Source organism: Hoplias malabaricus, chromosome 4, assembly GCF_029633855.1.
Source record: "Hoplias malabaricus isolate fHopMal1 chromosome 4, fHopMal1.hap1, whole genome shotgun sequence".
Lineage (NCBI taxonomy): Eukaryota > Metazoa > Chordata > Actinopteri > Characiformes > Erythrinidae > Hoplias > Hoplias malabaricus.
This window is the reverse complement of record NC_089803.1, coordinates 58,632,156-58,650,491: the sequence shown is the minus strand read 5'-3', so window position 1 is coordinate 58,650,491 and position 18,336 is coordinate 58,632,156. Positions and strand designations below refer to the sequence as shown.

The following is an 18,336-nucleotide window of genomic DNA, read 5'->3' as shown; positions in this document are numbered from 1 at the left end:
AAGGAAGCTTATGTAAGAAAGCCTCACATTGTTTGCTCACTGCTTCCAGCACTTCCATATGAAAAGAGGATAAAAGACTTCCAGTAAAGAGAGAGAGAGACTTTCCATCAGTCAGATTAACACAAGATGCACCACTCCACTTAATAATCCATCACACTGTAAAATAAGCCACAAATGGTAACATGTAACCGGCCCAAATATTATGTTTAGACAGAGAAGTGGAAGACTGTTGCCTTTGTGTGCTGCTTCCAAGTTGTCCTGTTTCGAACCGTTGAAACATTTGGCACAGCACCAGTTGTGATTACTGGTAAAATCTTGTTCAGTGTGTAAATAACCCATTGTTTATTCCTTGCATATCTGTACTCAAAAACTCTTATACAACAATCATGATGTAGACACTGGAAAAAAACTGGAGAAAATATGTTAACAAAGTTTGCTGGGATCTTAATGAAATGTGTGACATGCTTTGGTCAATATACCACATGGATCCAGCACCACAGCATAATTTTCACCCTGTTTACAGATCCCTGTTGGGACCATCCTGTTTGAGTGTCTTTTCCTTTAAATTTTAATGAGCCACACATGGCTTGTCACAACCTGATACAAGCAACAGAAACACAAAAGCTGGTTCTTACTGTCTTAGCTCGTTTTTCTTATTTCTCTGCTCTAATTTGTGCCATTTTTACATTTAGTTCTCCTATTTCTCCACTCTCTTTTTTCACTCTTTCCTTTCTACATTATTTCTACATTGTTTTAGCGAGTTATTACTTCTTATTATCTCATGGTGTCTGTTTAAGTTAAGATTAACCCAACGTTTTCACTCTCTAATGACTCCTCTTCTGACAGCAGAAGGGTAGGCAAATCCAGAAAGCTCCCAAGGTGAATCCCAAATTTTCTAATTAAGTTTTCTTATTTCACTGCCAGGTGCTCTTGGTATACAAATGCATGTGCCCTTTAACAGTGCATTTTATATTGCACCACATTAACCACATGAAGGAATATTGAGCTGTCAACAAGATCAAAAGTAAGGTGACATATTCAATACAGAAAGTTGTTTCCCACAAAAACATTGTATCAATTTTTTTTTATGTAACTCTGACTGAGAGATTATGAAACAATAACATTTTTTATGTATTATGAATGCAACAAACAGTTTCACCTTAAACAGGAATATTGCCTGATCTGCACTTGAAAGCAGCATGATTTTACCTTTGAGGAGTCTACCAGCCAATTTGCACTTGAAAGCTGCACTATGTCTGATAACAGCATGTTATTCCACTATACCTGTATCATTCCACAGACAACTGGTTGCTAAGTAACAGTAAAGCTGCTAGAACTACATATATTGACAAGCTTTAACATTTCTTAATCACAACTTTTAATTAAAGCAATTAAATAATGTTCATAGAAATATACACAGTTTATTTCACTCTCAAACTGTCTTTACACTAAAATACATACTCAGTTATGGTTAGGGTTATACTGATGCTATTAATTTTTCCCAAACACGAAAAAGACCTTCCTTATTTGGATATGTTGCCATTTACAAAACGACAACATGTTCTTAGAGGCCTATTATACATATGTCTTGAATTTAGCCACTGCTATGCAGCCATGTTGAAAACAAATGGCATGCACAAAGACCCTCTAAATGGTATTTTACAAGAATTCTGGTCAGAGCCATGCATCATTTACCATAAACAAATGTGACATATTTAAGGTCCAGTAATCTTCCTGTTTACAGCATTTTCAAATGGTTTAGCCAACTCTTTGTGACATCTGAAATCATATTTTTGCAATTTTAAATAGCTGATTATTAGATTTGTCCTGTGCCATGATGAATGTTAGATTTCTGACATGAGGGATGAAACGTCAGTGTTTTGAAAGCTAATCTGTGAGTAGGAAAACTGGCTGAAGTGGGCAGTTTAGAATAATTAGGAGGAAGGGTTTTAGCTTTTTGCCCAGCTACAGACCCAAGGGCTAAAACCACTTCATCAAAGGTTAGTGACAGCTTTAATCTGTAGAAAATGGATGCACTGTGTGTGTATGTGTGTCTCAAAATAGTCACATTTTAACATAAACATTTACAAACTAAAAAATATTTAAGTGCATTAACATATAATTTGTTACCAATTCTGCCCAGAGGAAACCCTCACAGACATGAAGAGTACACACTCAGTCTCTTCACAGATTGTGACCCAAAACAAGAATAATTTTTTATGGCAATACTATAGAACATTTAACATTTATATATGTTCTAATCATTCATATATTTTATTACAGATTTGTGTCAGTTATCATGTAAGGCTTATGTAGGTGTCACATTTCCATGAGACTTGACCTAAAGTATTACCACAGGCATTTGAACCCACACGCTCACATGGTCTGTTGGTATTACTTTTAATCCAAAGGACAAATTTGTCCATTTCTCCACTGAAAGAGCTGAAAAATTTGATGAATGTAAAGAGGAATTTTCATTTGAAGCAATAGTTCAGAATGCAGCACTGCGAGAAAGCACCTCCAGATTTAACCTGGCATCACCTCCAGCGCAATGTCTCACTCTAAGATGTTCCTGCTCATGTGAAAATGACGAGGCGAGAGGAGCTCTGGGGACTGAAAAGAAATCTGATAACGGTGCACTGGCAGCATTTCTTAAAAGCCCAGCTCAAATAAAGAGCTAAAGAGTTTCATGATAGAAGCGCGAATGAGAATTTTCATGTTTATGGGGTTTGGGGAAATAAAGAAATTTCTTCATCTCACTCAGAGACAAATAACTACAGAACTTTCTGGGAAAAATAGTCTGGAGAGAGAAGGTCAAACAATGAGAAGCTTCTTTGAAGCTTAAGGCCCAGTTTGCAATAGTGTTGTCAACTTAATTCCAAGTTGTCACTCATCCCTAACTTTTATATCCTATTCATTATGTGCAGTTTAAGGCTTTCAGCTTTATATTATTGAAGGCATACTAAAAGCTAACAGCTCCAAAATAGGAGAAACACTTTGATGTACTTTACAAAATGTTTTTTTATTATTATTATTATTTTTTTTTTAAAGCCCTCATAATAAGTGATGTGAGCTACATTAAGGTGCACTTAGTCTAGACACAAACATACTACTTCATATGCACTGCTTTGGTAATTTTAATTGAAAGCATGAGCATGAATGAATGAGCTTTAGGTCACCTTGCTCAATGCCAAGTGTCAGCTAGAGAGGTATAAATAGAGGGGTATGAGTAGAAGAAATGGATTTCTTCTACATTGGATACTGGTGTTTGTGATCCATGGCTTCTGATAACACTTTTGGCTGTTGCTACTGAAAAACATAATTGTATGTTAATGTATAATAATGTTCCTTTAGGAATATATAAGATAATATGTGGAAGTTTCAAGTGATACAAAGCAGAGTGAAAAATCTTAGTTTTCTGCATTTCATTCTAGAGGCAGAGCTTAGACTGATGTGCTGAAAACCCTCTTTCTCAGTGAGGCTGATACTACAACATCTACTACAGAGCTGTAAAGCTGTCCTCTTAATTAGAGGCTGTCTCCATGCGTGCTGAGCAGTTTTTCTGGTACGACTAATGGAGAGTCATTGCGTAATGCAATTGGCGGAGATGAGGTTCTATTGGGATCATCTGGTGCAGACACTGTAGGAATCAGCGGTGAAATCAGAGCACATAATTAGTGTTACTCTGAGAGGATGATTGCGCTGTAGATTGGCAGGGGAAATTTTAGGAGTTATGCCTGTGAATGTTAACAAGGATATAAGAACTTGCAAAACATATCTGCGATTTGGGTTCATATGCATGAAATGTACCCTTACCACAGTTTTTGAATTGTATTCAAATTTGAAAACACCACTCACCAGTAACTGTGTTAATATTTTACATCAACTGAACCAATATTTGTGGTTGCAATTCATTTAAAACCATTATTTGTTTTTTTTTAACATTAAAGTGAATTGAAATATGATACTTCTTTCTTTCTACTAAAAAGTGACCACTTTGGAGACACAAGGATTTTTTTTTTCTGACAACAATTACATGATTCTTACTGCATTCTTTTTGCAATTAATCTTACATTATTGTGTATGTGTGAACTGACTTTTACACAAGACTTCACTTTAGCATAAAACCAGAAGAGGCTTTAGAGGTGGGTATAAGTCATGACATTTTCATGGATGATGATAGGAAAATAACAACATTATGATAAGTTGTGCCTAAAAGTTCCAAGGATGTGATTTTAAGGTGACTTTAACACCTGGAACATGCAATCCTGAGATACATATCTCAGCTTATCAGAGATAGCATACTGGGTTCCTGTACTGCCTTAAAGTTAATGGCTGATAATGAAGTTTTTGGGTTCCACTGAATGTGTCATTCCCTTACCTGGCTTGCCATGTTGACAATATATTTCGACTAGCCCATGGATGTATTACACATGTGGCTGTAAGAAGCGATGCTGTGAAGCAAATTTAGGTACATTCTGGCTTCAGTACTAATACTATTTATGACATAATTCAGTGCTCTATTCCTTAATCCTGTGACTTTGAATTGCCCAGTCAAACTACATTGCTTTCTGTATAAAAACTGAAAAATATATAAAACTAATGAATTAAAGAAGTGAAAATGTAGAGTTAATACACTGATCAATTTTCTGACATGTTCAGACAAGCACTTAGATGATCAATCTCTGATTAATTTAGCTCTGTCCCTTTGCTGTTCCACTCCAGCCAGCTATGAGTGAAACTCTGGCTGTTCTCCAGGAATGTCCTGGTGGCTGATTACCAAAAGACAGTTAGTTTGATGTAATAACCACCACATGGGCCACTTTCCATCTCTTTATCATCTCTAATGAGGGACTGAGGCAATAGCAGGCCTCCAGGAGGGGAGAGGTGTCAGACTTAAGACATGCACATTTAGATTTAAATGCCCCTTGCTGGCAAAAGCACTGGAAATATGCATGAAAATATCTCTGGCTGGAAAGGGTATTAAACGTTTTTTTATATATATAAAAGATTGCAGTTTGATGGCATTCAGCTATGAGAAGTTAGTTACTAATGTTGGACAATCAGAAGTTAGCAGAACAGCTTCATAAACTTAAAAGTCAGAAATATGCATATACTTTTACTATAAGTGTCTAAACGTATTATGTAAAGGTACAGTGCCAGGCAAAAGTTTGGACACATCTTCTCATTAGTCATTGGTGGAATTGTGCTATTCACTGTATAGAACTGTGTACCAGCCCCTACCTCTGCACAACCCAAGTTATGCTCTCAAACACAATAAGAAGGCGAGCAGTTCTTCAAATCAACTCTTGATGAGGCCACAGCTGTTCACCTAAAACCATTTCAGGTGACGACCTCATGAAGCTAATTTGAGAGAACGCCAAGAGTCTGCAAATCTTTTATCAAAGCAAACTTTGAAGAATCTAAAGTATAAAACATATTCTGGTTTGCTTAACACTTTTTTGCTTACTACATAATTCCATATGTGTTCCTTCATAGTTTTAATATTTTCCATATTCATTCAAGAAAAAACATTGAATGAGATTTTTGACTGGTGCTGTACATTCACAATATGTGGAAAATGACACAAAACAAAGGAAACTCTCCCTGAGTGGGTGTATCCAAACATTTGACTGGTACTGTACTTCTAACCTAACCATAAATTAATTAATTCATTTATTTTCTGTAACTTAAGTGCCAGTACACCACAATCACACCTATGGACACCATTGTAAAGACAGTCCACTTCCCAGTTTTTGGACTTTGGGAGAACACACCAAATTCATCAAGGCAGTGACCTGATACAGGTCTCAAATCCACAACCCCAGGACTTTGGAGCTGTGTGACAGTGATGCTATACCTGTTGTGTCGCCTGTATGGACCTGTCCACATGAAATTAACTAAAAGCAGTGAACCCCAGACCATCTGCCATCTTGGCTAAAATTCACTGCACTGGTTCTACGTCAAATTCAGAATAAGAAATTGTTTAAGATAACCGAATTGTTAAACTGAGTGCCACTTTTCAAAGTAATTTAAGTTAGAATTACTCACTCTAGATAATTACTTTGAACATTAGAGTTTACAGAGTATGCAGTGCCTCTGCTCCATAGCCTAGTGGTCTGCCCATGCTTGGCATTGAATCTGCTGACCTTAGGATAATGTGCTGGTGCTCCAGTATGTCCAGTTACATGTCATACTTTTATAGCTGTGTACATTCAGCTGAATATCTGCATCCAAAATGTGTGCAAAAGGTGTGAACATTTAGATTTTAAAAGGCATCTACATTGTTTGCTTGACCTTTGTTACTACACTTTAATTCTGAGAGAAATATGCTACTGGCTGCATTGCTGAAACTGAAAAAATAAATGTTGATTGTGAAGCGGTGGTAGTGCAAAACACACTCCTGTCAGATACAAACACCTCTTGTACCGGACTAGAATTATTCTGCATGGAGCTGTGAGTAATAAAGGCTGTTTTGTTTGTTACAGTACGAGCCATGAGGCAGCTTCAGGTCAGAAGTGTGGAGCAGATGTGTTCCTTCACGGCTCCTCTAATGAATGAAGTGTGCCTGTGTTTAAAGAGCAGTTGTGTTTCTCACCAGTCATATGCACATTCTGACTTTGGGCCATCCAGTGAGTCCACAGTATTAGCATATGTGCCGTAAGTATCTTACTTCATTTTCAAAAGAGCTGTGTATACTATGTGTATACATTATCGGAAAGGACACTATATGTCTCAAGATATATAGAGACATCATATTATTGTGCTCTGGAACAGCTACACATGAGCTTACAATCACAATTAGTTGAAGAAAAGTGGACCTTTGGGATGAATTGGATTGGCATTTGTGAAAAAGAACTAATCATCCAAATGTCAGTATCATATCCTGCTTTAACAGTTTAAATGCATTCATATTCACACAAATCCTTCACAGAAAACTAGAAATGTAAACATAAACTCCTAATTAATACACTTGATTTCTGAATATATTTGGAAGAGTCACTGAGTGAGTGTGTGGTGCCTTGTGCTGTACTGGCACATGTCTTGATTCCAATGATTTTGGGTAGGCCCCAAACACAACAGGCTCATAAAAAAGGATGAAGCTGTTATAGAAAATGATTGATGACTTGGATAAACAGAAGTCCAAAAATTGTCAAAATTTGGTCATTCATTCATTGCCTGTAACTGCTTATGCAGCTCAGGTTCGCCTTGGGTTCGGAGCCTACCCAAAATCACAGGGCAAGTCATTGACTACATCCTGGAGTGGGCACCTGTCCATCACAGGGCAATGCACACTCACACCTATGGACATTTTTGAGTTGCCAGTCCACCTACCAATGTGTATTTTTGTATTGTGGGAGGAAACCGGAGCACCCAGAGGAAACGAACATGAACACACCAAACTCCTCACAGACAGTCACCCAAAGTAGGGCTTGAACCCATAACCCCAGGAAACTGGAGCTGTGTGACAGCAACACTACCTGTTGCGCCACCGTGCCGTTCAGAATTTGGTCATATAAAATGTATTATATAAAAATGAGTCTATATCTGTACAGCTTTAAAAATGACCAATACAGAGAGCAAAGAACAATACGTTCTTAACAGAGACTAGGCACATGCCATTTCACACTGTTCTTTTGCCCTGTGTATTATGCCCATGAATATTCCAACCATTCCATGGCACCCATGCCAAGACCTTGTGCTGTCTGGTATATGACCTTGTCCTACAAAGTGCTTTCTTTGCTATAGTTACTGGGGCATTCAGTACAGGAGGTAGGCAGAAGGCAGACAGCGAGTTAGCAAGTTTTAGCAGTCTAACTATGCACAAGATTCGGAAACCCAAAGAGAGAAGGCCAAAGCCGCCCTTTAGGCTTAAATTGCTAGATAGGTTTGCCATATTCTCTACGGGCATTTTCACACTTGATCTCTGGTTTGCTTTTACCCTTGGTGTGGTTGTTTGAGATGTAAAAATCAATGATACTGAGAACCTTGAAAGGAGGTTGCCTCTTACTGGTCCCAAATGAAATCTGGATTGGTTAATTTGTGGTGAGAACATGATCTGACCTCAATCTGACCTAACTATCAAATGAACTCTGCAATTTGGCAGTAAGCTACTCTTTAGCCAGTTTTGTTCTTACAAATGAGACTCAGCAGAGCATGCAAATAGGGAACTGGCTAAAATCTAGTCTCTAATCAAAGAAACAATAGACATGCACTGGTCCGGAACTCAGGAACTTCTTTGTTGTATTTAATTTCTTGATCCTGCCCCAAAAAGATCAATCAGCAGAGAGTACGTTCTCACATAGTTTGTTGTGACACATTTTGATGTGCTTGGATTATTCCTGTGTGAAAACAAACCAAGACAATGGAACAATTCTCCAAGTTAAAAAACTCTTTAATTAATTTGGACTTAAGAATAAACTATTCAATCTTTAACGGCACACTTGCACATCTCACTGCAAACTCAACTTCAGAACTTTTAATGCCATGTGTCTGCTGTCCTGAGTTTAAGGCACGTGACTAGGGCTCAACAGCTGGACCAGCTCGACCCCAACTCTACTGGCGAAATACTCTCCAAATAGATCTTTGTTCTTGGAGAGGAGGCCTCTACATACCAACTTTAAATTCCCATACATACACTATCATCCAGTCCAAGCACACTTCCACCACATGCCCTCTATCCCCACACTCACATTCTACTGACCTTCCACAAGATCCACACTCTGCTTAATTGCTCTACATCACTACCATCTAATCCCAAATCTCACAGCTCCTCTACAGAACAGACCTGAGGACAAATTGTCTACTACAGATACTCTTTTAAGGCTTTTAAAAAATGTACCCTGTTTGCTGTGACCTTTTTGAACTGTTATATGCTCATGGCATCAGCTCAGAATAAACTAGCATGCACGGCTATTTTTACCGAAGCTAACTAGATAAGGATCGTGCTTCAGAACAGTCCAAAATATTCCCAAATATGTAGAGATGTGAAGAGTGTGGCTAATTTACACTGATCAACCATAACATTATGATTACCTCCTTGTTTCTACACTCACTGTCCATTCTCTAAATGCCACTGACTACACAGAAGCACTTTGTAGTTCTACAATTACAACTGTTGCACTGCATTCTTTGTTAGCCCCCTTTCACCTAGTTCTTCACTGCACAGGACCTCCAGAGAACCACTGGGTAATTGGGTGGTGGATCATTTTTAGTGCTGTAGTGACATTGATCTAGCACCCAAATAACTCCTGCCCAAAAGAAACACCAAAGAACACCATGAGGTAAGAATCACAAGCTGATGCAGATAAACAGTATATTTCATGTACATATCTGCCAGTGCAATATATTTACAGTATATATCAGCTGTTCATTTAACCGCCCCTCCTCACCCCCATCACACCCTAGGAATGGCAGGACAAGCATGCATTCCTCCGAGACATGTGATATCAGTCACCACCTTTTTTGCACCACTGCTAATTCAACATCACTGTACAAAGACAACAATTCTAGCTGGCATCGTGTGATGAGGGGAGTGGAGAGAGCCATCACACCCACCCTGAGAGCAAAGCCAATTGTGCTCTCTTAGGTTTAAGCCTCACCAGGGATAGGCAGAGCTATTTACTGTATATATAACTACAAACATAACAGCCTAGTGTAAAATTAACGATCTGAAATTTTAGTCAAACTGAAACACCAATGTGTTTTTTTGGTTTCTGCCAATACCGATATAATGCCCACTCATGCTCCTTGTTTAAGATATGAACTCCAACAGTGATTTGATTTGAACTCTGTATATGTATCAAGGCCCTTTCTATACATAGTCCCCTTTTTCAAGGGACCATAAGTAATTGCCTAGTTGGCTGCTCTGTTGTTTCTTGGCCAGCTGTGCCTTATTGCATCACTGGTTCATGCACAAGTGAACAAAATGATTCTAGACATGGCCTTTGCATCTGGAGTCTGTTGTTGTTGTCTCTAAGTATAAAGCTCAAAACTTGTCAATGCTGGTATAGCAAACTTTTAAGAGGCTGGAAAATTTAAATAACTCCATTAGGTAGATAAAATATAAATTAAAAATGCAGACTTTTCTCAAAATTATATCTATAGGATTTTTTTTATTTGTTTGTTTGTTTGGGTTTTTTAAAGCAGCATGGATGGTTGACCAAAAAATACCTTCAATGCTTAAAGAAGTGGCTTTTTTATTTTTCTCCTGAGCTCCCCCTATCGATTACAGAGTGTAGTCCATATTTACTGTTACTGTTGTGAAAACAAATCTAACACACCCCACACACCTCCCTCTCTCTCTCTCTCTCTGTCACTCTTTGTCTCTCTGCTCTAATAGACAAACAGACACAGACATTCTGAGCCAAGGAATATTCACACCGGTCACAAATGGCTCTCTGGGCTTCATAAACTCACTCAGGGGTAAACTCACACACTACACTTCAATGCTGAGCCTGGGGATTATGTGTAACAGAATACAATTAAAACCCATTTATCATTCATAATATACACTGGATTGTGTTATTACAATCATAAAGCAAAACTTTGGTATTACTCAAGCCATTATACTCAAGCCACACAACAACTGGAAAACACTAGAAAAACACTTATTATAATTATTGATGTCAAACAATAAATTTAACTAATTGCGCTAAAGTTAGCAGTTGCTACAACTGGCTCTCTTTCATCATTATCTGTAACCGCTTATCTAGTTCTGAGTTGCAGTGGGTCCAAAGCCTACCTGGAATCATTGGGTGCAAGGCAGGAACACTCAGGAGGGGGCGCCAGTCCTTCACAGGGCAACACACACTCAAACATTTATTCACACCTATGGACTGTTTTGACTCACCAATCCACCTACCAATGTGTGATTTTGGACTGTGGGAAGAAACAAGAGCACCCAAAGGAAACCCACACAGACACAGGGAAAACACACTCACACTTAGTCCCCCGGAGCAGGACTTGAACCCACAACCTCCAGGTTCCTGGAGCCGTGTGATTGCAACACTACCTACTGCACCACCTTGCTGCCTCTTTCATCAGTAATCCTCAAAAACCTGATTCTAACACTTTGTCATCAACAAAGCTTGGGTTCCATTGACACAAAGTGTAACTCTGGCCAATATAAACACACAGCAAAAAGAGAGCAGCACTTATTACTTGAATCAATGTCTATCACTAAAAAAGTAAGCTAATCCAGCTAAAGTTAACAGGCACAAACTCTGGCTCACTGTTCAGTAATGCTCAAACACAACAACACATGAAAAAAATTGGCAACAAGATATATACTATATATACAAGATATATACACATTTATATACTAAATGTGACTTCATGTCTGTTACAGCTCACTCTACTGAGTAAAGCCAGTCCAATATTAACTCTTGAACAGCCGTTTTCACTCGGTTTCTCTCTTTCTCCTCCTTGCTCTCTACTGGAAAAAACCAAGCTAGATTCTTTTTGTAACAAGATAAATACCTGTGAGCATACCTGTGAGGCATTTCTTGCGAGAAATCTCTGCCCTGTCGTTCTGAAGTTGCACGGCCAAGTTTTTTTAGAGGAGTAGTGAGAAGCAGTGAGAGAGGCAATATTCTCCCTATTACAGGTTGGGGGAGCCTCACAATCTTTTTAAAGCTGTTATTCATTCATTCGTTCATTATCTGTAACCGCTTATACAACCGGAAATACACCCTGGAGGGGGCACCAGTCCTTCACAGGGCAAAGCTGTTATTTTTAAGTAAAAATACTACATAGGGTTCTTTTAAGGGAAATTCTTTAAAAGATAAAAAGCTATGTGATTCATAAATTGAATCTGATGTAAATGAAAATTTCACTGAATTAAAGCTGAAAGTCTGCCCTTTAGCCTCATAATATTTGCTTCAATTTAAATACAATGTGAAGTACTGAGCCAGGAGAGTGTCAGTTTCAAATCACATGTAGACTGCACAGTGTATGTAATACACTGTTCATAGGCACATCAGTACAACCAGATACATACAGCTACAGGGGTGTACAAAATAAAAGAAACACCATAGCATATATTCTCATTGTACATGATTTATCACCTCCTATATACCATAACCACGCCACAGTAATGGCAGTGTGACTGCTGTGCTAAGAATAATCCACCACGAAATAATTTTTGCTCAGTTGTGATTGTGTGGTGGTCTTTTTCCAATGATGCATGGTGTAGAGTTGGGTGATAAATTATGCTGCAACAGATGGGCTACAGTCACTAACTGTGAACTTAAAAAAAAATACACTGCACTGGGCAGGTTTGGATCTCCAAATATTGGAAGACACCACTTCAAATTAGTGAATCCAGCTACATTAAATTGCTCCTACAATGGACAAAGTGTTCATCTGGACACATCTTTTATAACCACTATAAAAATGTATGGAACAAAACAGGAAATTGTGGAGTGGCTATATATTAAGTTTCCATGCTCAGTGCTAGGTGTTGGGTAGAGGGGTACAGGCATCCACAAACCTGGCTACATAGCATATCTTAATTTTGTTGATATTCAGTTTACTAGTTTACAACACAGCAGCTGACCTTCACACTGTGACATTTTCATGATGAATGAACCAACATACACCAACATAAACCAACATGCACCAAAATGTTTAGGAGTATTTACACAGATGAGCATTCAAGTTTTTTCCTTCGTCTACAAGTTATTGTTGTGGAGATACATGTTCTTCTTTGGACAGTAATGTTAAATGACGAGTATTTTATTGGTCATTGCTGTTATGAAACACATCCTGTATACGTTTACCTTGTGATCTGAGCAGGTGACAGGCTATTCTGTATCACTGCTTAAAAAGATGTCAGGTTTACCAATTAAAGCAAAGGCAGCTTGCATATGCTTTGAGGGCCCAAGCCTTTGGTGTCTATGAATGGATTTTCGAAATGGGAACATTGGGGAACAACCATGCACAGAACAAGAAAACTGAAACATGTGTATATCTTATACTATAAGAATCAATAATAAAAATATAACGTCTTTTTATTTGTGGTGTCTGAACACATTTTCCCTTTGCATTTAACTGTTAAATATGTCTTTGGTGACACTGCAACATCTTAAAGGGAATGCCTACAATTGTGGAAAACTGCAGTTCTCTCTGGTTGGTTTACGTTCATTTCTTGGAACAGTACGTTTGTTTGTACGTTGTTTAAATAGTCTAAGTTTTTATTCACTCTTTGAATTACCACGGTATCTCTTTGTAACTTGAGTTCTTTAGTTTTGTAGCACTTTCACTGTTTATTTTCATGCAGTTAGTGGTCTCCTGAATGTTGAGTGTGTTCCTACCTAAATTATCTGAAACAACATAAAAAAAGTCAATATTACCAACCTATGGAACAGAAATAAAGCAAAATCATCATCTTCCATAATTTCCAGACTTTGGAGGGCTCTTTGCTGTTTCTGTGCCATGCGCAAATAGAGAGGAAGCCTAGCATGTCTGACCAAGCCACTTTGTTTTTTCTTTAACCGTTTTTGGACACCCGTATTTGGTAAACACATTAGACCATTTTCAAGCATGCAAACAGACTGGAGAGCTAGCAAATGGTGAAGAAACATCTTCTGAATGTTATAAAAACAATCATAGACATTCCCTTTAAAGGTTTATATTTATGAGCATAAGCCCACTACAATATTTGTGTAAATATGCAATGAATCAATGCACTGTAAGCATATTAAATAACAAACCTTATCAGATATTAAAATATGGATGGGAGATATGGCAAGAATATCATATCACAATATTTGATATTATGGGATTTTGAATATATGATTTTCAGTATGTCTGAATGCATTAGTCCATGGATAAAATCATTACCTATGACTTTTAATACTATGTTTATCTTTCTGAACATTGTGAATCCTGTATTAGCTTCATTTAAACAGAACTAATTATGTCTCAACTAAAACATGCCTTTGTTTTTACTTTGAGCCTTGATTTTAACCCGAACGATAAATCAAGTGATAAAATATAGTATAATCTAGCCCTAAATACAAAATTATATTAATATTGAATAATATGAAAATATTAAATGTACATATTATTCATGCAATTATGTAAAACCTCTTATTAATAAGGATCCCTTATTAATAGTCTCGTTGCTCCATGAATGTGTTTGACTTAACTTATGCACTTTAAGCCTGGCCTATACACAGGACAATCAGGTCAATTTTGAGGTCGATTTGCTCCTCCCAACAGTCGCAAGAGGTCTCATGATTTTAGGGTGATCATAAACGATTATCATCCCAGATTATCCTGTAGTGTGGGGAGTCCATAATCCAATCTTTACTCCTCCAATCATCTCCAAGTGCGGTTGGGACTGACGCGATTGTGAATCTTAAATATGAAATGTTTAGTATTTACGACTCAGAATCCTGTAGTGTGGGCCAGGTGTTAGAACCATTCAAGTCATTAAAAAAAATCTGAAAAAACTCTGAAATTTGGTATTGGTTTATTAGTGAAAATGTATGGTTTAAAATTGAATAAAGTAGAATTATTAAACAAATGCAACTTTCACCCACAAGAAAAGAGTAAATTGAAGCACTGACCTTCGATCTGTGTGCTCCTCTGCTTGGACATATGGGACACTCTCAGTAGGTCTGCATGATGTGCTCCTGTGCTGGAAAGGCTCTCCATCCCTGCGTTCTGTCCCATCGTTATATCTTCAAACCTCCTGAGTTTGAGCTCCAGTCGAGACATCTGTTCCTCATGAATTCAGCAGTGAAGTCAATAAATATCTGCATTTACCTAAAGGTCCTAGTTTGAGGTGCCTCTGTGGTTTTTCACATTTGCATTTCTGTAATATATTATAAATGAATATTTTCACATATATTAGAATGTGGTGTTTCTTACATGAATAAAAGCCATTAATGGATTCATGAGTCTCTGAGTGCAGCCTGTCCCATCACCTGATTTGATACGATTATGGGAATATGTACGCATTTTCTGGTGGACAATGTGAGCAGTAAACATGAGACTTACAATGACGGTGCATTTAACCTCTTTTGGCTTTCTGTTGTTCAAAGAGTTCCAGGACATGGTTATTTTACAGGTGATGCCAACTCAGTTAAGGCCTTCCAAGTCAAATTCACTTCAGAAACACAGTCACACATTTTGACTTGATGTTTCAAGCCTGCAATAATAAATTATAGGCTATTATTCTTATTATTAATAATAAAGAAATATTTTTTGACAGAGCACTGAAAATGGTGCTTGATTAACCACACCATTACAATGTCAATTATATATATGTATTTCAATATAAATTTCATGTACTTCTCCAGGACTAAAGCAACCTGTTGATCATCAGATTGTGCTATAACACTTCTGAGTGCCGCAAACATGGGACTTTGTGGTCAGATTTGCTTGCAAAAATAAAAAAGAAGTCTTCTGTCTGTTTGCAGCTATTTTTTGAGACACCTATAGATCTGTCTCCCTTGCATCCAAACAGAAAGCGTAGAGGGAGCGTTTGATGTCCACACTGCTGCTGCTGCTGCTGTTCACCTTCACACTAGGCTTCTCTGTGGGAGAGTTGTCAGTCCCGTCCTCATTTTCCACCTCTCTGGCCAATCGTAATGATGTGGGACTCTCTTGGCCACCAGGGCCATCGTCCCTCAGTGAGGCCTGTTCCTGGTCTGTCTCCCTGTGGTAGAAGTAGTTGAAGTTGGACACAATCACAGGTACGGGGAGAGCGATGGTCAGCACACCAGCAATGGCGCACAAGGAACCAACAATCTTGCCCCCGACAGTGACCGGCCTCATGTCTCCATAGCCCACGGTGGTCATGGTCACCACAGCCCACCAGAAGGCATCTGGGATGCTGGAGAAGTGGGATTCAGGCTCATCAGCCTCTGCGAAATAAACAGCACTGGAGAACAAGATGACCCCAATGAAGAGGAAGAAAATAAGCAGGCCCAGTTCTCGCATACTGGCCTTCAAAGTTTGCCCCAAGATCTGCAATCCTTTGGAGTGTCTGGATAGCTTAAAGATCCTGAACACTCTGACCAGCCGGATGACCCTGAGGATGGCCAGTGACATGGCCTGTTGTTGCTGCTGCTGCTGTTGGCCATCTTCATGTTGGTGGCCGTGCTGCTGCTCCACCAGCTCAGTACCTACCGTGATGAAGTAGGGCATGATGGACATGACGTCGATCACGTTCATGACCGTCTTGGAAAAGGCTGACTTGCTGGGGCAGGCCAGGAAGCGCACCAGCAGCTCAAAGGTGAACCAGATCACACAAGTGGTCTCCACAATAAAGAAGGGGTCAGCGAAGGTCAGCGAGGGCCTAGAGCGGGTGCCATTGGTCTCCGGAGTCCTGCTGCTAGCTGCTGTGGTTGCAGCCAGCTCCCTCTCATCTCTGAACTCAGGCAGAGTCTCCAGGCAGAAGGTGACGATGGAGATGGTGATGACCAGCACGGAGACTATGGCGATGGCTCGAGCGGGACTGGAACTTTCAGGATACTCGAAAATGAGCCACACCTGCCTCTGGAACTCGTTCTCGGGCAGAGGACGTTCCTCCTCCTTGATGAAGCCCTCATCCTCACGGAAGCGCTCCATGGCCTCATCGCCAAGCTCATAGAAGCGAATCTCGTCTGCAAACACATCGATGGACACGTTGACCGGTCTCCGAATCTTGCCGCCGGACTGGTAGTAGTACAAGATGCCGTCAAAGCTGGGACGGTTGCGGTCAAAGAAGTACTCGTTCCGCAGAGGGTCGAAGTATTTGATCCTCTTCTCGGGGTCGCCTAGCAACGTGTCGGGGAACTGGGCCAGCGTGCCCAGGCGTGTCTCGTAGCGCAGTCCTGCCACGTTGATGAGCACGCGCTCGGCGCTCGCCACGTCCAGCGCAGCGGCGGCGGCTGCCGCGTCGTCCAACGCTTCGTCGTCAAAGAGGCGCGCGCCGGGCTCCGTGCGCCACGGGCTTGGCGGAGGGCTGCGCGGGGAGCCCGTGTGCGCGCCGCCGTTCTCTAGGCTCACCAGGGCTATCTCCATCTCCATGCCCGAGCCATCAAAGAAGAACGAGAGGGGGGGCAGAGCGGCGAGCACGAGCCGGGGTGTCCCTCGCGGCAAAAGCTCGAGACTAAAGGAGAACTAGCGCGCTCCTCCTCCTCCTCCTTCTCCTCCTCCTCCTCTTCCTCTTTCTCCTCCTCCTCCTGCTGCCGCTCTCCAGTTTTAACTCTGCATGTGTGTGTGTTTATATGCGTGTGTGTACGTGTATACGGTCGTTCGTGCGCGCGTGGAGCGAGCGACTAAGCTCTACTGTGCGCGCTCGCTCTTTCGGCACAGTAAATAACCAACAGCACGAGACCCGGATGAGAGAATGAACGATTATTACTGACGTCAAAACACAAACACCACACACACACACACACACACAGAGAGAGAGAGAGAGAGAGAGAGAGAGAGAGAGAGAGAGAGAGAGAGAGAGAGAACAACAGCTCACGGCTGACAGAGAGGGAATCCTCTGTTTCATTGGGAGAGAGAGGAAGGAAGCGCGCGCAAAGGAGGAGGGGAGGGCGGGAGGTGGGGGGTAAAGGTGTTAGGGATAGTCTCACAACTCCTCCCCCAAAGCGATTTGTATGTTTTTTATATTTCTCTTTAACGTCACTCAGGGCTTCGTCTTCTACATTTATTAATATGGAGATGTGGTTATCTGTGCCATAAAGTATATGTTACAGGGGAATGTACACTATTCCTTAGTGTATACTCTCTCTCTCTCTCTCTCTCTCTCTCTCTCTCTCTCTTTGTCATTTTCTGAGCTTTCCATCATATGTGAAAGTGCAGCATGTGTGCTAAGGCAGCATTCATTCATGGATGGGTGAACACTGTTATGCCCGGGGTTAAGTTGCATCATCAAATGCTGGGTGACCCATGTGTTTCAGCTTCTCTCTCCCTGTCTCCATCTTTATCTTCATCTCTGTATCTGAATGCATGCATATAGGTTGTAATATTCACATTAATATGAATGTTTTCTTGCATGTAGTATGAAGAGATTCTCAGCGTGGAGTTATGTTGTGACTGTACTGTCAGATTATGTATGATCACATGCAGTGACTAATCACGCACAGAAATGACTGCACATAACGCTGTGTTGGGTTACTGGCCTTTTTTAACCTGTTAGTTCATAGAACAGAATATATCATGTCATACTCTTATAGCAAATAGAGCAGAATATTGCCCTAAATAAAGGGCTCTGTATAGCACTAAAACAGGGCAGCGATTTATTTTCAGATAACCACCATAGCCGTTTAACCATTAAAAGTGTTTAGAGGTCTATAAAGGACCACTGCCTTTCAATAAGCTTGTTTT

General features: G+C 40.0%; 1 protein-coding gene across 1 annotated transcript; it reads right to left on the bottom strand.

Annotated features, from left to right (window-relative positions):
- Nucleotides 1–14,918: 14,918 nt before the first annotated feature.
- On the bottom strand, nt 14,919–17,082 carry LOC136694391 (potassium voltage-gated channel subfamily A member 5). Its single transcript, XM_066667906.1, has one exon. The coding sequence runs from the start codon at nt 17,023–17,025 to the stop codon at nt 15,448–15,450; it is 1,578 nt and encodes a 525-aa protein (XP_066524003.1). The 5' UTR covers nt 17,026–17,082; the 3' UTR covers nt 14,919–15,447.
- Nucleotides 17,083–18,336: the final 1,254 nt, after the last annotated feature.